The 22943-nt window shown below is 34.0% G+C and overlaps 1 protein-coding gene across 2 annotated transcripts in view; it reads left to right on the top strand.

The window, feature by feature from the left end:
* Positions 1-6064: 6064 nt before the first annotated feature.
* The window catches only part of LOC136037203 (TSC22 domain family protein 1-like), a 98366-nt gene continuing 81487 nt past the window's right edge, over positions 6065-22943 (top strand). The window contains exons 1-2 of one of the 2 annotated variants that reach the window (XM_065719780.1): positions 6065-6173; positions 14484-14656. In XM_065719780.1, coding sequence (XP_065575852.1) covers positions 14497-14656 — 160 coding nt within the window. In that variant the 5' untranslated portion in view covers positions 6065-6173; positions 14484-14496. The remainder of the gene's footprint in view (positions 6174-14483; positions 14657-22943) is intronic. The other variant, XM_065719779.1, reaches the window with a different exon arrangement.

The raw sequence follows: 22943 nt of genomic DNA, 5'->3' as shown, positions 1-22943 counted from the left end.
GTTTGATCGACTTTTTGATTACCTATTTTGTTCAGAATAGCTGAAAATGTCAATTAATTTGCATCCAAGGATAACAAAATCCAATAGTCCCTGGGATAGGAGTCGTAAATTATACGAACTGTCAACTATCTAAATATGGCTTTTAAAAGTGGAACAAATGGGGCATGATTGATCTTGGGAGTCCTGTGGTGTATCTTATTCGTGGGGTGGGGAGCAGATGCCTCAAAGAATGTATTTTAAAGCCAAAACGCCTTAACTCTCATTCAGCCTCCGGATAAATATAGAGTGAGTTCTAGGCAAATGAAAGGGCAGGGGCGGAGTAAAAATTGATATTGAATCCATCTTAATTTATAATAATATTTCTGGTGTACTCATTTGTTATGAAAGTTAAAACTAACGCTAAACCCTAAAACAAGTATTCGTTTTTCCGTATAGAAGGGTTCACCCTCCTCAGCCCTACCCCCCTTCTTATGGCCTTAGAATTGTCGGAGAATGGTCAATTAATCAGAAATTGAGTTTTAGTGCCTATTTTAAAAGCTAAAAGTGATAGTATATTTGTTACTGTGAATGTCCAAAATCTGATTAATGTCAACAATCTAGGGGGAATGTCCGAAGTTCTCTTTTCTCTGTTTGGACTCAATTAGCTTTCTCAGTCTTGTACAAGATATGACGGTAAAAGTGAAAGTTAGTTAAATTGAATTAGGTTATAAATCCCAGAAGTTGGTCAAAAACCTAACCAAACCTGTCACCATCAAACCTTGCATAAAACTGAAAAAGTTGACTGGCAACGCTGACTAAATATAAGGAGAAAAAAATGTGGACATTCGCCAGTAAATATCGACATTCGCAAAATGCGGACATTCACGGTAACATATTCACAAGCACCGGTCCTAGAATTTTTTTTGGGAAATTGAGAGTTCTAGTAACTTTATTTTTTTTTTAATAAAAGGTGATTGGCGGGCAGCCCGCTCCCATCCTATAATTCCATTTTTGGAAGAAGCTGTCCGCTTGATCAATCTTTTATTATCCAGCATCACCTTTTCATCTTAACATATTCCTAGCCTTAGCGATTTGGTCTTCATAACATAACTAGCCTACAGTAATAATTTTGTTTATTAATACGACTTTTTAGTAATATTTAAGAGCATTTTGCTTGATTCCAGTCTTTATGTGTTTTCGTATTTCACACTCCAAAGGGTCTTACAATATTTCCTTTACTCAAATGCCATTCAGCAAAACTTTACTAAGACTCCGACTCCATAACCCTAGCAGAAAGTTCCAAAATTACAACTCTTCAAATTCCCTTCAAATTCAAATGCCCTAAGTGGCTAAGACTACCTCTGTGAAATAGCTTAAAACCCCTCAGCAAAATTCCTACTATTCTTGCGTGACTACATGCTGACTCGACTCAGTGATAGAAGCTATGAAAAGTCGATTAGAGTTTGAGGGTAAAACTGTCAGAGTATCTATGACTACGGGGGTTAAAATTCTCGAAGTGGACCGTGGTTTAATCATGGTTAACCAAGAACTAAGGTCCGAGCGTACTCTGAAAGTTTCCTTTACCTAGCTGAAGTGCTTTCTTTAGAATAGTTTTAAAAAAGTTTTTTTTTCAGAAAAGTGATTTGTTTACCCTAGGCACTTACGAAGGGATTTATTTTGAAGAAGTGATTTTCCAACTGATTTTGTCAGAGAAAATGTTTTCTGAAATCTATTGATATAAAATAATTGTGTTACGTTTAGGAAGATCATCGAGCTGCGAATCAAGGGGATTATTTAGTGTTTGGTGATCTTTTCGTGCACCTTTATCATCTTATGTACTTCCTTTCAAAAGTTGCTTGTAAACATGCTTTAATTCTAAAATAAAAGGAACTCGTGAAATTTGATAATACATGAGAAAACACGCAGTTTGTCTAACTTCACTCAATCTCAATGCCCTTTGAATGGGAAAGACGTGAAGAAATATACTTCATAAAAATGAAGTTTGCGCCCAGGAGTTTTTTCTGAAGCAAGCATAAGGTTTCAAAGTATTGGAAAATCCTAATAGAAGCTTGAGGTTTCTGAGATGGGGTACTTCGGCAAGGGGTTGATATTGTGTTCGGCTTTTGACTAGTTTTCAGCCGATTAGCTATTCCGGATCTTTCTCTCACTGGTGTTGTGGCCCCTTTTTGACCAATATTGTTGTTTTGTGGCTGAAAATAGCAATTTGTTGTGGCGTGATATCTTTTGTGGCGTGAAAAGGGGGCTATAAATGTTAGTTTACGTTGGAATGGATCTCTTTTAAGATTATATAGACCTCTAATTCAGCAAGTTCACCTCTGGGAAAAAAAGACGAGACGCTTCAATTTTTATATACTTATTCTTAAATACGATTTTCATCAATTTTCAAGATGGTGAATTGTGAACCTTAAGTTATGGGGCTTACACTATTACAAATCAATTAGCTATCTTAGAATTTGGATTGCAAAAATTGATTTTTGCGGCACAAAGTGGTAGAAAATGGCACCTTGCTGTGGTGCAATCTCTTTTGTTATTTAAGAAAGGCACTTGATATCTAGTTTTCCCTTGAAAGGTGCCTTCTCTCAATATCCTTCGACCACAAGTTCAATGAAATCACCTTGGGTCAAAACGAACGAATTAAACGAAGACACACAATTCCTGGCGGTCTCAGCGGTTCTTGTCTTGATAATTAATTTAAATTCAGTTTGTCTTATGACCCATCTATTTATCTTTATTTCTGACTTGATTGTTCATTTTAATTTTTGTTCATTTTGTATTTAAATAAATGACAGTATTTTTTTAAGTAGATGTATATCAAAGATATTTATAAAAAAAAGAGTTGTCGTTTATTATCGTACTAAATAAAAAAGCAAGTTTTTTCAACTGAAAGTATGGGGCTACCTTAAGACTTAAAACGAAAAGAACCGTATACGTTCTGCCTCCTTCTCAGTCCCTCATTCTGCGTGCTTAAGTTTTTGTTTATTTTAAAAAGGGTTGACGTTTTAATCAAACGGCCCTTGTTTTTCAGAAGTCATTCTTAAAGAATTGGGACAAAAAGTTAAATTTTAGCGTAAAGAGCCAGGCATAAAGGTGGGGGTAGTTCCCTTATATATGGAATAATTTCTGTTTGTTTGGAGTTTTAATGCTGCTCCTTCCTTTCAGTTGAAAAATTTGTTTTTTTATATAATTTCTGGACATTTTTTAAAATAATGATGGGTATTCTGCCCCACCCATAGAATTTTTACCACGGAAAGTTCCTTGCGTGAAAAAACCCCTGTTCCGAGCGATCCTATCCTCGGTGAAAATTTTCCCTGGAAAACTTCCAGCAAATAATTCCACTTGGAAAATCCTCTTTAGTTTTTTTTTTCATTTGAAAAAACATTTGTTATCTTATTCATTTTCTGAACCATGCCAGAGATCTGCTCTCCGTGGAACTTTCCCAAAACCCCCTCCTCCAAATGGATAGTTTATGTCGTGGAAAATTTCCCTATGTAAATTCTCTTCTCCAGAAAATTCCCTCAAAGGAAATTTCTCCTGTGGAAAATCCCCTCTCCCTTAGACAATGCCGACCCCACTGAAAATAATTTCAAGGCAAATTTTCCAGAACATTTCCCCATGTAAAATTGAATGGCAAAAGATAAAGTATTAAAAAGACTTGTATGGGAATTCTGGTTATTTCCTCCCATGTAAAATTGTCCCTGGAAAGTTCACCTCCCGATATTCCCCTTCCCGTCGAAAATTCTCCCGGTGAGAAATTCTCTCCACTCTAATTCATGGAATTATATTCGCTCAATAGAAGGAATAATATGGGATTCCTAGTTACAATTGGTTTAAAGAAGTTCCATAGAAAACTATTGTCTGTGAGTATGCTTTTAAGTTATCTAACCCCTTTCTGCATCAATAGAACTGTGTATCCTTTGAAAGAGATGCTGGTAAAATGTATTCCCAGATAAAGATTGAGTTTTTAATTACAGTCTAGTGTTTTACTAAAGTCTGTTTTATTCTGTTTTATCCTTTATTTTCTGGGAGATAAAAAAGCATTAAAAATCAGTTTTGTTATTAATTAACTTCTAACAAAGAAAAAATCTGAATATTAATCCATTTTTTTCCACATTCCAGCTATTGCGTGCATCAAATATTTGCCTTTAGTAATTTCTAGTTGTATAGTATAATTTTGTTTTCAAAACATCAATTCTTGTTGAGAAAAGACTTAAGAGTTTTTTCTTTACTTTAACTTTTTTCGTACTTTTTCTTTTATTGGCATTACAACTACACACCCTATGGGGTGCAATTGTATACCCGTGGAAGGCGGCATACAATGAGCCCTAGAAGGCTGTTTTTTTCCACCTTCAAATTACTTCTTGTTTTGTAGGTTGCTGCCTGCGTTCATCTTTTCTTCTTGAAAACTTGAGTGAAAATTTTGTAGTGATGATTTTTCAAAGAAAAACTATCAGAGTTAAATATATTATTATTTTATTATTGTTAGGTTATATTAAAATATTGGTCTTAGGTCAATCCAAGGTGCCAGACAGGACAAGCATATTCAATACAAGGTCTTATATGAGACCAATAAGTTGTTTCTGAACACTAAAATCCAATTTTATTAAATATTCCAATATTATTAATAATATCTCATGTTTTTTTAACTTGAATGCTCTTATTTCTGAAAAATAAAACCCAAGTTTATCAAATACTCAAATATTATTAATAAAATCAGATGTATATTAGACATGGATGCTCTTATTCATGTAAACTAAAACCCAAGTTTATTAAATAGTCAAATATAATTAATAGAATCAAAAGTATTTTAAAACTAGGATGATCTTATTTCTGGAAACTAAACTCCAAGTTTATTAAATAAATAGATATTGTTAATAAAATCCAATTTATTTGAAACGTAAATGTTCTTATTTCTGAAAACTAAAACCCAATTTTCCTTAATTCACAAATATTATTAATAAAATTAGATGTTATTTAACAGTGTACATTTTCATTTCTGAAAACTATAACCCAAGCTTATTAAATACTCGAATATTATCAATAAAATCAGATGTTTTTTAAACGTGGATGATTTTATTTCTAAGACTAGAGCCCAAGTTTATTAAATACTCAAATACTATTAATAAAGTCAGATATGTATTAAACTTGAATGTTTTATTTCTGAAAAGTAAAGCCCAAGTCTATTACAAAATTATTTATTGTTAATAAAATCAGACGCATTTTTAAAGTGGATGTCCTTATTTTCGAAAACTGAAGTCCAATTTTGATAAAAACTGCAATATTATTAATAATACTTGGTATTTTTTAAACTTGAATGCTCTTGTTTCTTAAAAGGAAAATCCTAGTTTATTAAATTTTCAAATGTTATTAATAGAATCAAATGTATTATTGGCCGTAGATCTTCTTAGTTTTGAAAACAAAAACCAAGTCTATTAATAATCAAATATTATTAATAAAATACGGTGTATTTTAAACATTAATATTCTTCTTTCTGAAAACTAAAACCAAAGTTTATTATATACTCAAATATTGTCAATAAAATTAGATGCATTTTGAAAATGAATGTCCTTATTTCTGAAAATTAAATTCCAGTTTTCTCAAATTCTCGAATATTGTTAATAATACCTAATTTCTTTTAAACTTGAACGTTCTTATTTCTGAAAACTAAAAGCCAGATTTATTAAATAATAAAATACATTTTAAATGCTGATGTTCTTATTTCTGACAGCTAAAGCCCAAGTTTATTAAATAATCAAATATTATTAATAAAATCTCCCCCGGAAAACTCCGCTGGGAAAATTCTCCTTAGTTTTTTTTTTCATTTGTAAAAACACTTCTCTTCTTATTCTTTTTCCGATCGTTTTTCAAATCATGCCAGAGACCTGCTCTCCCATTTTATTATATTAATTTATTTTGCATATAATGTGTTTTTTCCACTATCCTAGCCTATTGATGCATTTTCTTTTTTTCGTCACAATCTTCATTTTCTTACATGATTCTTGTGGTATTAAGCTCTAGCGTGAGAAAATGTGCTTATTAGATGGCAGTCAGTAAAGTCGAAGACATCAGTTTATAGAAGAATCGTAGTTTCAAACTGAATGCTTCTTAAGTCACAAAAAATGAAATTGTAGCTTATTCAAGCTAAAATAATTAGACTTTACAGAATCTGCTCGAAGGTTTGTGTTAGATACTAAGATAATGTTCAGAATAACTATTGGGGTCGGTAACTTCTAGACTAAAATAGCCTATTACTTTCTAGACAAACTTCCTGTAGCCTAATTTTTTAATGAAGCTGCTAACCAATGGAAATGTAATTTTCAGTTTTTTTAGGAATCTATATTTGAGCTGACTTCTTACATTACTTAAATTGCTTTTTACTGGATTAAAGTGTATCTTGATAGGAATTATTTACTTTAGGCTAGGTTGTATTGCAGTGGTGTAATTTTGTCAAAATCCTGGTGGGAGAGGGGAGGGCTAAGTTGGAGACAATGCTGATACAGCAACATGTCCTGAATGGCACTGAGGATCATGTAATTTAAACCTGTAAGTGTAAGTAAATTTTTGCTAAGTGAAGTGAAAATTGATAAATAAGCTTTATAGGCCTAGCCTATTAGCCTACTGTAAAGCCAAGAATACTAAAGAAAACTGGGTAAAATTGTTCAGGGATGGGAAACCTTCAGGGATGGGTTTACAGGCTAAAGTGTGTCCCAGGAAGGTATTTTAAAGTACCCACCTCCACTCTTTCTGCCTCTAGAGGGCTCTAAAATTTGCCTATATGACAGGTCTACACTTGTTGAAATTTTGACAAAACAACATTTTACCTTAATTTTCAGTTACTAGTTGCTTTTTCTCTGCCTTAATCCTGAAAATGCAATTACCATTATTTGAGTAGAATTTTGAGCCAGATCAATGTTTCTTTTTTCAAAATTTAGGAAATGTATTTGCATATCTTTAAATCCTTATAAAATGGAAATGAACAAAGTTATGAAGCTAAAAACAATTTTGTTGTACTTCAATTAAGCAGAAGATCTATTTTGCAAGATTTCACTTTTATAACACACATATTTTTAAGGTATTCAAAGGTCAGGGCCCTCTAGAGGGAGAAGAAGTAGAGATAGTTGCTTCAAAATGCCTTCCCAAGACACACTTTAGTCTGTAGATTCATCCCTGAAAGTTTCATTTTCCTAACCTAAACCCTTTCTGAGATAGCAAGAAGTCAATTAACTTGAATTTTACCAAAAACTGACCTGTTTGTCTGGATGCTTGAATTATAGATAAACATTTTGCTGTTCTTACTATTGACTTACAAATAAAGTGAACATGTTACTTGATGCCTTTTTTATGCTCTTTCCAAATATTTTAATCACTTTTGTCACAAATTAATTTTACCCTCACCTTTATAAATACCAATTTGGGGTATGTATTTGCTCATTTGGGATAAAGATTATTTCTGTTGCAAATGAGAGGTAAGTTTAAATTTACCCCCCCCCCCCCTCCCCTCTAATGTGAAAAGATATTTTCATAAAGTAGGCTATATTTACAAAGGTTTATTTTCATTAATAAGAGCAATATGGCATTATTAGACTAAATGTTTCTTTCAAGACAACTTAAACAAAACAAAAAATCAGTTAAATGCAGTGAATCACATTAATTGTCTTAGGCAATGCATTAGTTTGGCTAATTGACAAACTTGTATCTTAGAACATCAAAGCTCCTCTACTCTCCCAATGCAAAGCTTCTGGATTTTGTTCTCCTGAGTATCACTAGAGTCCTGGAAGCACACTATAACCCAGGATACAATAGTCAATTTGGCACCTCTCTCTGGTTCTTCTGTTTCAACCTCTGGTTCTGTGTCTGAGTCAGAAGAACCTGAGCCATGCAAGTTTTAATTCCCAAGTTCAGTACTGTTACTGCTGTCTTTGGTGAAATAGGCCACTAGGTCATCATCATTTTCTTTGCTTGAAGTGCTTGCCTTTATAACTTTTTTTTCTGATTTGTGTTGTGCTTGTTTGGTTGGCTTTCTGACTGCACATACCCATTTTTTCTAGAATTAGCTGTTTTCTTCTCTACAGCAGAACATGACTGTGTTTAGTGGAAGATCACTGATTTGTCTACCAATATTCAGCACTCAGAATCCAACTCTTCAGATGACTGTTCCCTAGCTGTGCCAGTATCCCTTACTCTGACACTCCAGCTGGCAGGCACTGTTAGCCTTTTTTTCTGCTACAGCCTACTGTGTTATTGTTTCCATCTGCCAAATCCAAGGGCTCCTCAGGACCAAACATGATTTCTCTGAGGTGAGAAATAAGACTGTCTTGAAGTTCACCACAGTTTTCAAATTCTGAGGTTTACTGGAGCATTGCTACAATGGACCTATGAAGAGTGTTTAGAAGCTTTGGAAACTGAATTTTTTCAACAGCACTTAGAATTCTTCCTGGTCCCATCTTCCACTTGTCTAGAATTTCTCTCCACTTTCATTTGAAAGGAGCAATAAATGCAACATCAAGTGACTATAGAAGATCATCTGCATTTGGTACCAGGAACTTGAAAAGAATGCTGTTTTCCTTATATAATCTTATTAATAACATCCTAAGTAAGCTCTCTGAACTTCCCTTTTGTATGATATCAGAAGAAGTGGATGTTAGAGCAATTACAGAAGTTTCACCAAAAAACACCTTGTCAGTCTTATCCCCTGATGAAACCAAAATTCATGGTTACCAAATCTTTACTACTCAGAATTCCCCACTTTGCCACAGAGCAGTGTGCTTATATATAAGAGATGGACTAAAGGTTAGTCTCTAAAGGGGTTCAGTTGCATGGGAATCATACAAAACATAGACAATCCCTATACAAGTAATAAAAAACCAGAAACTATCAGGATGTTTTGTTAATTTTTCCAGTTATGTTGGGGAAAAAATTTCTTCATATCTTGAGGTAAATTTGTGAAGGAGGGCCAAGACTAGAACAAGCTGAGAAGTAGCCTGAGGTAGTGGGAATAAGGGTGGGGAATGTCTTTTGAAAAAAGATTATTGTCTGTGCAAGGATATTTTCCTTGAATTTTTGAAAAACTAAGGTACAACATACCTCTCCTTCTCACAAGTATTTCTAGCCTAGGCATATCATTAGAAGAGAGCATGGAACTACGCCTTCTTTGAAAATTAGTTGCAGGGTTTTTTATTCTGATGGATTTAGTTTTATCTCACTCTTTCCTGGAAATACCAGGTAGTCAAACTGGGCAAGCATATGCAAGATGAGGATAAAAAAGGGCACAGAAACTTAAGGAGGGATTGAACCATCAAAGAAGCCTGAAATTTAAGCAAGCAAATTGCCAAGACAATGAATTTGAAAGGGTTTACTCTCATTTCTAGTTCCAAAGCATCATGTTAAATGTCATTAACAATGATCAGCAGGCTGCTCACTGATATTTCTATAGCAGGTTTCAACAACCGCTAGGTCATTGACAAAATTCTATTGGTCAAAATTCCTTAGCAAGACTGTTAAACATAATAGAGAAAAAGCAGGGACCTGGTCCTCCGTTGTGGACAAGGGAAGATTGGGATAATGACCAAGAATCTAAGTGTTTTGATTCTAAATTTTAGATTAAGCTGGTAAATATCTAACTCTTGGATATTACAGTTGGAAGACCTGAATTATGAAGAGTTAGCTATTGCTACTTGTTGTTTACTTATTAATTTCAGAGTTCACTAATGGTAACAACAGTATTTCGTTGAAAAGAATGATGAAAGTATGAAGAGGGATACACAAGAAGGGGGAGACAATAACTCCCCCAAGATAGAGGGCAAAGCTGAAGGGGGACTGAAAAAATTATTTATAGGCTATTAGTTAGAATAAAACCATAGGAGGGATTTTTCTCTATTGGTTGGCAATTTGAATATTTGGTCAACTTTAGGAGAAAAGTAAAGTGAATCCATCTTAAGGTCATTGGCGTTATCAACTGAAATAAGTCTAGCATTGGGAAACTTAGAAGTAACAGAATCAGCACTTGTCTGCAATTGTTGACATGTAAAAGACATCAGCTGTTGAAACAATATTAAAGGGAAAGGAGGAACTTTTTGCCTAACACTCACACAAAGTATTTCATCCTACTCAATTAAACCTTGGACCAAAAATTATTGAGGGCTAAAGGTTACTCTTAGTAAAAGTACAAGACTCTGCCTCCTCCTTTCCTTAATGGGCGATCTGGAGGACAGAGATTAATAAACTGTGAGTAATTTTACGAAATTAGGGACCCTAGGTCATGGCACTGTAGTTCTGTAGGAACTTTAACAACTAATTTGTTTGATACCAATAGCACCTCAAGTTTAGGAAGCTTGTCGAAACTTAGTCTTTCAGCATTATTAACAAAAGATTTAAGAAGGGTTAGGGGTTGAATTATCTTGGTTCTTAGATGTGGGGAAAAGGATAAGGAGAAACAAAGAGCAATCAGGAAGCTGGCAAAGGTTTCTACTTGACAGCAAAGGAGAAAAATTAGTATTTATTAGAAGATAATTTGCATATGCAAAATTTCTCAAAACAAAGTTGCATGAGTAAATAAACAACAAGTCTACAATTATACAAAAGGCAATATTGTTTTTTTTTAAACAAATTATGTGACCAATTAATCACAGGAACTAAAACAGAAAAAAAATAATAAAAGTATGAGAATGAAGTAATACAGATAGGAAGGAGGAAAAGAAAGAGCAAAGGAACAAAAATAGGAAAAGATATAGGAACAAAGAATGCAACAACAAAGACAGAGTCGGCACATCATGAAACTATGCTAAATTCCTTATAAATCATTTCTTACTGTCTTTGGTGTTTCTAAAGATATTAATAAACCAAGTGACTGAACTTTCAACTGTTCTTTTTATTACAAAATAGCTAAGAAATGATACTATGTTCACAAACAGCAAAATCCTGATAGCCTTTTATCTTGCCCATAAAATGTTTTCCAAGCATGTCATTTTTTTTTATTATAGACCTAGAATGTGGGATTTAACCCAGAGCTGTATCCAGTATTTTTTTTTGGGGGGGGGCAGCATTTCTTTTTAGCTTCTAGAGATAGAGTTTTGCCTGCATTTTTACTATTAACTTAGAAGTTGGAGAAAATATTCTGGGGAATCAGGATTAATATCTGGTAACCCCCTAGATATTGCCCTCGGTGATCAAAATTTTTCACAGCTTCTTGTGTGATATATGGTCTCTAACAAGTATTTTACCATAGATCCTTTAACAATTCTTTCTGTAGTACCCATGTTTTTCTACCTTTTCAAAGCACCTATATCTCAAAATCAGGCTTAAAAATCATCATTATCTTATATAAAAAAGGGGTAGGAATCACTGGAAGATATTTTGAAAAGTCCCAGTAGGTCTATATACTAGTAAAAGATATCTATGCAAGGGATATTTACAATTAAGAGTAAGAACACCAGTCTGCTAGTTTTGAAAGAACAATTGGTAATATGTTACACTTGTAAAACTTAAAAATTGTCTCCTATGCTGATTGATGATGCAGGTCTCATCAGAAAGGAAAATTAGCTTCGCTTATTGGCAAAATAGCTTTCTTTAAGTTTGTCTGAAACTGAAAAGATATTATAAATTGTCTATGTGGGGTGAAATAAAAGTCTGTTTGTATTCTAATTTAACAGATTTGCTGTCAAAAGACAAGGTCTTTTTGACAGTGTTACTCAGAGAAAATGCCATGAAGAAATTTCTATTCCCACTACATTAGTCCTAAAGTACTGTGTAGTACCCCTTAGAAACAGTGGAAAAAGACAAAATTGGTCCTGTATAGTGTGTTGGGTCTTGAACAATTGTCTTATATCCTACTTTTATCATAGGAGAGCAGGACTTCAAATGCACTTGGAAGCAGATTCCTTTTTTAATGTGTAGACAATATACATAAAATGTGCAACTCACTTAGAGGAGCAAACAAAATTTACCCTATGTCATGGTTGAAGCAAGTGGCTTTTGCCTGCTTAAATATATGCAAAATAATTGAGGAAGATCTACCTCTGCCAGATTGCAAAGGAGAAAAACAAAAAGTTTTTTTTTGTTTAATTTTTTACATTGGATTGTGGTGCAGTTTTTAGATTTCAAAGGAGAAAAACAAAAAGTTTTTTTTTGTTTAATTTTTTACATTGGATTGTGGTGCAGTTTTTAGAAGGGAATTACCATTGATGTATATTATCAAAAATGAGATTTTACTCCAGTTCTGTTGTAGATAGGCTGGGAAGTAGTCTTCAAGGTTCACAAGATAAAGGCAAAAATTCTTTTTTGTTCCAATAGTGACTAATTTGCCACTTTTAGAAGGAGGGCATTGTTGCCCAGTTGGTAACTGTCATGTAATGCAGAGCTTTAATTAGATGAAAATAGGCAGTAAAGTGCCCATTTGCTCACCAAAATCCAAAACTTAAATTAATAATTTTTGTACTTTCTCATACTTTTACTTTCTATTTTAAAAATCCCCTGAAAATCAACAATGTTGTAAAAACCACCCCGCTTCCCAAAAAGAATAAACCAAAAAAACCAAAAGAGACAGCCAAAAAAACTAATGATATCAATTTTTTGCCTCAGTGCCATAACAAGACTCGGAGACAAATTTTTGACATTAAAAAGAAGTAAATATTTTGCTTTTCAGCCCCGTTGTGACAGCACAATCCTGAAATAACATTTCAACACCCTAAAGAAGTTAGGATTTTAAATTTCTCCTTGTTATTACGAAATAAAGATTTTTGCCTACCAGTTGCCTTTTGTGGTAATACGGACAGATTCCCTTATAAACCTAAATTTAATTAAATACTTTTGGGCGGTATGTGACATCAGTAAAATCTAACAGAGATTGCACAAAGTGACTAAAACCTTAAACTTGTTTGTAAAAAGAAACAGTCTTAATAATTAAAAACTTACTAAAAAGTCAACTGTTAAAAACCAATTACAAAAAAAATAACTTTCGTCTCGACCCAATCCAAAGCAAGCGGTCCTAACCCCAAATCCACCACCACGTCAGGGGGCGCTCGTCCCTCGCCCCCTGTTTCTGCCACTGCACAGATGCTGCTTCTTGCATTCCCTCTTTAAACCTTAATATTACCGCATCTCTGCCCTGATCTTTCTCTATCCTTTCTGCTGAGCTTAATGCAATTGAGTGGTATTTAGAAGTACTGGTTAATAAATCGCCTGGTATCTAAACAAATAGTTATTTTGACTGAATCCCAGCCAACCATATTTCTGCTGAGCACAAACTACTTTTCTGTCCCTGATACAAATCTAAGCCACTGTTTACAGTAGTTTGCAGTTTGATGATCACTGATAGTATTCTGAAGGTCTAGCACACCCCCCCCCACAAGGAATTATAATGGAAATTAAACTGAATCTAATGATGTCAAAATGATGTCATCTAAATGTAGTATCTTATCTGAAGGTTTTGCAGAAAAAGAAGAGAAGAGATGGTCTTCTTGCTTCAGTAGAATCCAATGCTTTAAAACAGTATTGGCAGGGTGCAGAAATATCAGAAAACCTTCTGGTTGGTGAATAATCATGCCCCCCTTCTAATTGATGCAAACCATCTTCCAGGAAATAATTTACATCTTAAAAAAGAATATTTTCTTCTAGACATTGGATATTTCATACCAGCCAATAGGCATTAATTGCTGTAATATCTCCCTATATAAGAAGAAGAAGAAGTAAGCCATCAACAGGATATAACTGCAGACCCTTAAAATTGAATATCATCTTCTAGGCATTGGATATTTCATACCAGCCAATAGGTATTAAGAGCCGTAATACTTCCCTATAAAGAAGAAGAAGTAAGCCACCAACAGGATATAACTGCAGACCCTTAAAATTGAATATCATCTTCTAGGCATTGGATATTTCATACCAGCCAATAGCTATTAATTGCCGTAATACCTCCCTATATAAGAAGAAGAAGAAGAAGTAAGCCATCAACAGGATATAACTGCAGACTCTTGTTCTGCTGCTTCACAAAATAGTCATTGATAAATGATGGCTAAATTTTAACAAAGGATAGGAAAATGATGTGAACTACTTATTTCTGTATATAGAGTGATTTTGTTGTATTTCAAATGTTTTTTAATACATTGCTTCCAATTTCATGTTGTACTTGAGAATATTTTACAGCAAACTTGTATTCTATAGCACACTTTCTGAGAACCATTAGTTTCCTATATTTCTTGAGATTAAAGTTTTTATGGATTGCATAAAAGACAGAATATGGAGTTCTGCATTTAACCCTTTCATCCTTATCGAGGAAGCTTAGTTATGTTTGTGGCTTTAAAAAAAGTTTTGTCAGAATGACTTTGGATGCCTGTAATACAGGAGCTTTCAGTGACTATATTAAAATTTGAGAAAAGCAAAAGATAGTTCAAGTTATTTAGAGTTTCAAGTAAATCTGGGATAGTTTCAGTAGGTCAAGTCCTTTGCTTTTCAAACATCTGTAATGCATTAATTTTTTCTTTTTTTTCTAGATTGAATCGAAATATGAATGGAAATCCCGCTAAAGGCACAGAGAGACAGGATGATAAAAGTTCAAACCCTCCAACAGCACCGCCACCCCTTCCACCAAGTCCTGTTTCTGGGGGACCTCATCGAAAAAAATCTTCATCATTTCAAATAACTAAAGTCCAGTATCCACGTCGAGGTAATTTACTTGCCGTTTGCTAATTTATAATCATTCGTTAAGCATTATGAGCTATTTGGATTCATCTAAGAAACCCTCTATTTCTCATCTAAATTGGTAGATTTGTGGAAGTGTCTGTAGCTTCTTACTCAGATTGATTTGGTAAAGTAACAAACCCTTAAGCGGGGGAGGGAGGATACAAAAAAGAAAAGATACATAGTATATATCCTTTTGTTGGTAATGGAGAAAAAATATGTTGCCCTCTTCCCCTCTTTATTCTTGTAGAATTATGAAAATCTAGCTCTTAACTGAAAGCGCAAAACCCACCCAAAGAAATAGGTTTTTCTCTTAAAAGGTGAGAAGTCCTTGACTAGTCTGCAGAATATAAAAGACTAATCTGTAGGTCTCCCAGTAGTCTTTCACTAGCCATGATATTGGTAACTTTTATTTTACAATTGAAATCTTAATGAAACATAATCTAACTCAACTTTCAGTAAGGCCTTGCAAATAAAGTAAGATATTATGTGTTTAGTTTATCTGAGCTAGTTTTGCTGATATATCTTGTGTTAACTGGGAAAAAATCATCTTTGCTTATTTTAAGTTTCAATTTTGCTCTTTACTTCCATCAGAAAAAAACTTATTTTTAAAGCGTATTTTATTCTTTTTTAGTTTTCTTAAATATACAAAATAAACCTTACTGAAAGATTTTTTTTTGACCTGGTGAGGAAGCTAAAAAAAAGTCTGCATGAGTTTTTGGGAATCAAGTATTTGTTATACTTCCTAGAACTCTTAAAATTTCTCGTAAAATATGTGTAACTTGTTACAGAGATAGGAGTCCTGGGTATAAATTATCACCATTATCCTTGCCAAGTTAGAGGAAATAATTTCGCCTATTTGCAAACTATCGTCCTTCAGTAGGCTAAAATGGTTTTTTTTTCCAACTTACAGGTTTCTCTCATTTATTGCTTAGATATCAGGAAAACTTACAAAAAAAACTGCTTATATTTGCACTTCTGGTTTCCCTACACCTACTGTCATAAATATCATGTTTTTCAGTTCTTAAAAAATATAATTTTGCTGTTTAGACCTACAAGACAAATCCTTTAAAAACCACATACACGTAGGTTGGGAGGGGGAATTAATGAAATTAGCCAAAAATGGGCATAGTTTTTCGAAACAGCGAAAAACAATTAAAATTTTTCAGGCCCCAACTTAAAACATCTGGTCCTTATTTAAATAATGACTTTTTCAGACATTTTTTTTCTATTTTTAAGAAAAATAGTGGTGGGAGAAACTTTCTGGAATTAGCATAAATTTCAATTCCTGGAAATCTTACCCTGAACTACTGTAGTTGAAGTAGAAACAAGAATGTTCCAAAATTCCAATTCTTAAAATTATCTAGTTCCAAAAATTGTCAGAGGAGCTTGAGCGGAGCCTTTTTAATATGCCATAAGAAGCTGAGACCATAGTTTAATTATGGTTAACCAAAGACCAAAATCCCAACATACTATGAAAATTTTATTCACCTAACTCATGTGCTTTGTATGTATAGAATAATAAAAAAAAAGTTTCCCATGAAAGCAATTTGTTTTCCCTAGGCACTTACAAAGGGATTTATGTAGAAGAATTAATGTTTTCATTCATTTTGTCAGAGAACCCTTTTTTTCTGACATTTAATGATCTTTTTGATAAAAATAATTGTTATGTTTAGGAAGGGCATCAAACTGTGAATCAAAGGGATTTTTTTATGAACATGTTCAATCATTTTCAATCTTATACATCTCCCTTCAAGAGTTGCTTTTACACATATGTTATTTCTAAAGTAATCAAAACTCGTGAAACTCGAAAATGTATAAAACACGCAGTTTGCCCAACATCACTTAATTTTCAATGCCCTTTGAAGGGAAAAGAGGTGATAACTACACTTCAGAAAACTCAAGCATGAGCTTAGGAGTATTGTCTGGATTGCGCACAAGATTTCAAAGCATAGGAAAATCCTAATAGAAGCTTGAGCCATGTCAGAACTCTCACTCACCGGTATTGTGGCCGTTTTTGGCCAAAATTGTTGTTTTGTGGTAGGAAATGGCACTTTGTGGTGGCGTGGAATCTTTTGTGACGTGAATCAGGGGCTAGAAATGTTAATTTCCATTGGAATGATCTCCCTCGCGATTATATCGACCTCTGTTTAATCAAATTCACCTCTGAGAAAAAAAAAAAAAAAATATGAGACGTATCAATTTTTAAAACACTTGTGCTCAAATGCGATTCTCATAAATTTTCAAGGTGGTCAACTGTGAACCTCAGATTAAGGGGTTTACACCGGTACAGTTCAATTGCCTATCTTAGAATTTGGTTTGGAAAAATTTATTTTTGTGGCACAAAATGACAGAAAATGGCACATTGCTGTGATACAATCTTCTTTTGTTGTTTAAGAAGGGCACTAGAAAGTAGGATAAAGATGCAAACTCTCAAAATTCTACGACAACTAGTTCTGTGCAATCACCATGGGTCAAAACAAACGAATGAAAAGAAGACACATCAGTGCTACCTATACAAATGTGATATTCCTTGTTGATCAAGATTGGAGACTAAATCTTCAGTTTAGGGTTTTTTGGCAATGGCAATTTTCAATCATTTACTTTTTACTTCAATTTGTTTTAATTTTCATGTGATTTTCTGGTTACAAATTACTTTTCTCTTAAACCTGAATAATGGTCATGTTTTTTCGGAATCAGCGTCCATTAGAAAATGCTTCTCATTAGATAGTTCCTTAGAAAATGCTGTTTTAAGATTTCAGTAACTACAGGCGTTGGTTCACTCTACTAGGATGTAGGTACTGCTGCAATCATTTGATTAATAGTGGAAGTATCGTCGTTAGTCTCACTGGGATTAGTCGTAGTTCACCTATAATTTTGGGCGTCTCATTTGTTATCAACTATTTTAGAAATCCCAGTATAATTGAAGATTCTTCGTACAGTATTTATTTGATTTATGTTTGTTTAGGAGATGCGTATTATCTTTTTTATGATTTTTTTTTATTAATATTTAATCATTTAGGACCAAGCGATCTTAAGGACTTCAAATGCTTAACAACTAATCATTAAGGACCATTCTCTAAAATTTCTAAATAATCACCAGTTGAAAAGGGAAAAACAATTATATATGAACCTAGGGTTAGACGGAGTGAGTGGGGATTGGAGAGGGCACGGGAGTAACAATCTCAGTTATGGTCCTAGGATCATACCTGTTAAAAATTCTTGGAGAACTCTGATTTCAACCAATTCTGGCATGTCGGCCGTTGTTTTGTGTAGTTAGCGTTTTTTGGACGTCTATACTGGAATGTTAGCGTCAGACTTATAATAAGCAAGCTCAAAAACTCTTATTCACCATTCTTGACGAAGTTAAAACATTATTTGTAAGTTATGTAGTCCTTTTAATGTGTTTTAATTTAGACTGTTACTCTTTAAAGCTAAATGATTGGCTTTTAATACTTTTGGGCCAGTCCCTAAGTTATTCCCGAATGATAACGAGGCAAAAATTCCTTCTGGATGAAGAGGTGGGGACTTGTAAGGATGGTTTTGTTGGTGGGGGCCATGGTTGCATTGAGGAATGGAGGGAGAGCCCTAGTGTGTATTTATTTTTAAGGTGATAAGGAACTCAGCATGCATCTTTGCATAGAGATGAGGGATTAGGTACGTTATGACTGTTATAATTTTTTTTTTATAAACCCGAATGAACTGAACTGAAACTGAAAGGAGAGAAACATACATATGTTTTTGAATTTTGGGGAATACCTATGGCGGGATACAACCCTAACGGCGTCTTTTAGGGCCTTTCAATCATAAATATTACAAATACTTGTGTGGCTATTTTAAACAAGCTGTTGCATTTTCATTTGACTATTAAAACGTAACTATGGAGATTGGGTTGTATGTGGGTTATTTGTGAATTTGAGATCCTTGTCTTTGGAAAAGCGTGAATCATGTCACCCACCCTTGTTTTCTTAAGTTAACCGTTCTGATTAAAACGGCTGTTATGAAGTATTGTCTGTGAGGACGCCTTGGGGCTGGTGGGACGTTCTAGGGACGTCAGGATGCCCCCCCCCCCGGTCAGTTACAGCTCATATTAGTTGCGCTAGACCTTTTCATTTAAAATCGAAGGATACCTCTCACAAAATCCTGCGATTATCCGCTCTATAGAATGAGAACGTTAACAAATACACTGGATACATTGGTATTTATGTATCAATCCAACTTTATAACGTTTTGTATGGTTAATTTTAGAAAACGTTTTCCAAAAAAGAAGTTTTTCAAAGAAAAGTAAACACCGAAATGAAAGCTTAAGACGGATAGAAATAGAGGCATTTGATGATCCAAACTTAAAACGAACAGATTTATATAAATATATAGTGACACCCAAAACGAACAGGATTATAATTAATAATCACATCAAACGTAAAGATAATAGATGTTGCTATACATGGATCCTAAAACAAGCAGAAATTAAAATGAATAGTCATGCCAAACTTAAAACGAACATAAGTGATCGCAGGCAGGTCTGAGGCTACCACTCCCTAAATATTCTAGCCAAAGTAGGTATTTTCCGAGACCACACCGCCTTTTTATGATGTACGAATAACAGTTCAATAGGGATAAATTCTTTATTAGACAGTGAAAACAATAATAAAATCTCTGGATATTTCGGTCACAAACACAGTGGCCGTCCTCAGCAGATAAACATCAGATTATCTCCTGGGGATGGCCACTAATCAGGACTAATCACAAGACTAATCAGGGTTTACAAATGAATGACACCCCCCCCCCCCCTTTACTTTTTCTTGACCCCTGTAAACGACTTGGGTGCCTTTTGCGTTTTACTGAGACGATTTGTATTTTGAACTGTGCGGTTTTATCGATCATAAAGTCGATAATTTTTTATTTATGATAATTATGATAATTTTTAGAGAAGAAAATTACCTCAATAAATTACTTAAAAATTACTTAAAAAGAATAATGATTTTAGACTGATTCTTTGATATATAATGAAATTAATTCCTGGCGGTCTCAGCAGTTCTTAACTTGATTACTAATTTTTATTTCAGTTCGTCTTAGGACCCATCTATTCATCTTAATTCCTGATTCGTTTACTCATTTTGACTTCTGTTCGTTTTACGTTTATATATATGACATAATTTCGACTCGTCTTATGTTTCTGTATGGCTCTTAACTTTTTCTTGAACAATTATTTTTTTGAAAAGCGATATTAAAACTTCTTTTAGTTTTAATCCACGTAGTTTTATTTTTAATTACAATTTGGAGTGTGCGGAGCATTTTTTCTAAATTTTTCTGATAGAGATTATAATATTGGACAGCAAATTTATGTTTTGGACATAATTTGAATACTCAGTCAAAATTTTTGATCAGCAGGTGTTTTGTGCTATGTATTTGCAATAAAATGTTTACTATAGAATTTTGGGCGGATTAAGAGGGATATTATTGTTTCTATTAATTGACAATCTGCCTAAGTTTTGGTCTTCTATCGGGCTGAAGCCATCAAGCTGAAGTGACCCTCATCCTATAGACGTCCTTGAATATACATGGATCTTAGCTCATCAATTTATTAATAGAATTTTTTACGTTATATTTTCTTGTAACTTTTTGTTTGTTTAAATAGATTTATGTCAGGGTCATCTACAAACAAAAAGAAAACTTATCGTTTATTTTCTTATTAAATTAAAAAAACAATTTTTTTTTTCAACTGAAAGGAGCAGTAAAAAATTTAAAGGACCAGCATTAAAACTTTAAACCAATAGAAATTATTCCGTATATCATCGCTCTTCACGCTAAAGTTTTTTAAGCTTCTCATTTTAACTAAATGGCCCTCGGGTTTCAGGAGTCGTTTTTAAAGAATTTGGACAAAAAGTCAAAATTTACCGTAAAGAGAGAAGTATTTAGGATGGGGTAGCACATACGGAATAATTTATGTGTGTTTTAAGTTTTAATGTTGCTCCTTACTTTCAGTTAAAAAACTCATTTTTATCTTATTTTATTGCTGATCGTTTTTCAAATAATGGTGGGAAATCTGCCCTCCCCCTAGTAATCCCCATAAAAAAATCCCCGTAGAAAATCCCCTTCCCTCCTAGACAATGCCGACCCCATTGAAAAGACTGCTCAGACAATTCTTCCGGAACATTTCCACATGTAAAATTGAGCCGCCAAAGAGAAAGCATTAAAAATAATTTGTATGGGAATTCCGGTTCATTCCCCTCGTGTAAAATTGTCCCAGAGAGTTCAGCCCCTGGAAACTCCCTCCATTCAATCGCTCCATTCATGGAGGAGGGATTCCTAGTTATAATTGGTTTCAAAGAAGCTCAATGGAAAATTGTTGTCTGGAAGTACGCTTCTGAGTTATCTAACCTCTTTCTGCGTCAGTAGACATGTGTATCCTTAGAAAGATAATGTCGATAAAATACATTTCCAAATAATGATTGAGTGTTTAATTACAGTCAAATGATTCACTATGTCTGTTTTTTTTTCTGTTTTTGCCCTTTCGTTTCTTGGAGGAAAAAAAGTTTTATCATTAAGACAGTCATTAGTCTTGTTATTAGATAGCTTCTGACAAAGAAAAAATCTGAGTATTGATCAAGTTTTTTCCGCATTCCAGCTATTGCATGCATCATTATTTTTCTTTAGTTACATTCAGCTATATTGTATCAATCTTATTTTCAAAGCATAAATTCTTACTTAGAGCGTTTAAACCCTTTTTGTTCATTAACTGTTCAACGCGGACAGAGGTATGGAATCCTGGCCCCCTGACCACAGGAGGGAACAGAATAACCGTAGGCACTATTTTTCATAGCCGTATCATGATTGGAAGTAGATAAAAAGGGTATTATTTTTATCAACAAGCGGGAAGCCTGAGTAAAAGGCTGCAATATCAGTGTTTGAATTACGTTTAGTTGTGTCCCTGCTGTTTAGATAGATAGATGTATTTTCATATAAAAGTAAAATATTTCCATATAAAAGAAAAAAACGAGATTTCATTAAATAAGCTTTATCAAACTGCAATGGATCACAACATCTAGAAATTGGATAATAATAATAATAAATGGATAACACTTAATGCGCCAAGGAAAAATTAACCATATGGGAACAACAAATTATTTTGAAAGTGCCAAAGGAGTGGCATTCTCGAGCCGAATCGGGGAGGGTGCTCCATGTAAATTGACACGCAACAAAAGGATTAAAATTGGATCTTATTGTTGGTCTATGCGAGAACTACGGAGCTGGTAATTAGACGATCAGATACAAAAGAAGACGTAAATCTACGGGACCTAGGAATATCATCATGGACCTGAAGAAAAGCGTAGGAGGCACAGGAAAGAACTTGTACTTCTTCCTATTGCTGCTAAAGGAGAAGCCAAACATCCCCTTTTTGCTCAAAATATAGCACTCCATTGCTCAAATACTGCCGTCCCAAACGGAACTTACTTACTTCTACTCGCTGCACGTTCAAGCTGCATCCAGGCTCATCGTGGCGTCCACCAGACGACGACATATCTTCTTTTAAAAGTTTCACTCGAGCGTGCCAAGTTGTACGATCCCCAACCACTGAGCATTCCAACGACGGCCGTATTTTCTGAGCCCTCCTATTGGTTCCAGATCGACCTTCACTGTCGGGAGCCACGTCTTCTTTTGGCCTCTTGTTCTCCTCTTCCTCGCCAGTAGTAGTAGACATTTAAGGCATCTTTTCCTTGTATAGTCAGAGAAGAAGTCTAGAATCCTAACGGTAACTAGATAGGTTTCCAAAGCGGTCTTTTATGTTTCCGTTTTTGATTTTTAGTAATCTTTATTAATCGCCCTGATGGAAAATAGCGTAAGTTTTACCCTTGAGTTTTTCATACAGAAGCCACATGATATTATTGAATTATATACCTGTTATACCTGCTTATGGGCCCTCGCTCATACTTCCTCAGTATGCCCCCAAATTGTATAAATGCTATAGTTCGAAAATATACATTTATGCTGTTATTTGGAATTGTGGAATTGTGTTTAATTTGACGCTACAGTAAGCCATAAATCTACAATAAAGCGTATAGTGTTGTATCCCGCAATCAATTATAAATGGGGTTTGTATAAATGCTTTTGTTCGCATCTTCTCCTGCGGATTGGCCTGAACATCACGAATCTGTTAAAGTTTGAGGTGATATAAAATGTAAATATGTACATAGGAATTCATTTTGAAAGGATAAAAAATTTTTGACGAGTTATATGGAAAATGCTGAAAATTAAACGAAAATTTTGAAAAC

This window comes from Artemia franciscana, chromosome 16 (genome assembly GCF_032884065.1).
Source record: "Artemia franciscana chromosome 16, ASM3288406v1, whole genome shotgun sequence".
Lineage (NCBI taxonomy): Eukaryota > Metazoa > Arthropoda > Branchiopoda > Anostraca > Artemiidae > Artemia > Artemia franciscana.
The sequence above is the reverse complement of the archived record's forward strand: the minus strand, read 5'-3'. Positions and strand labels throughout refer to the sequence as shown.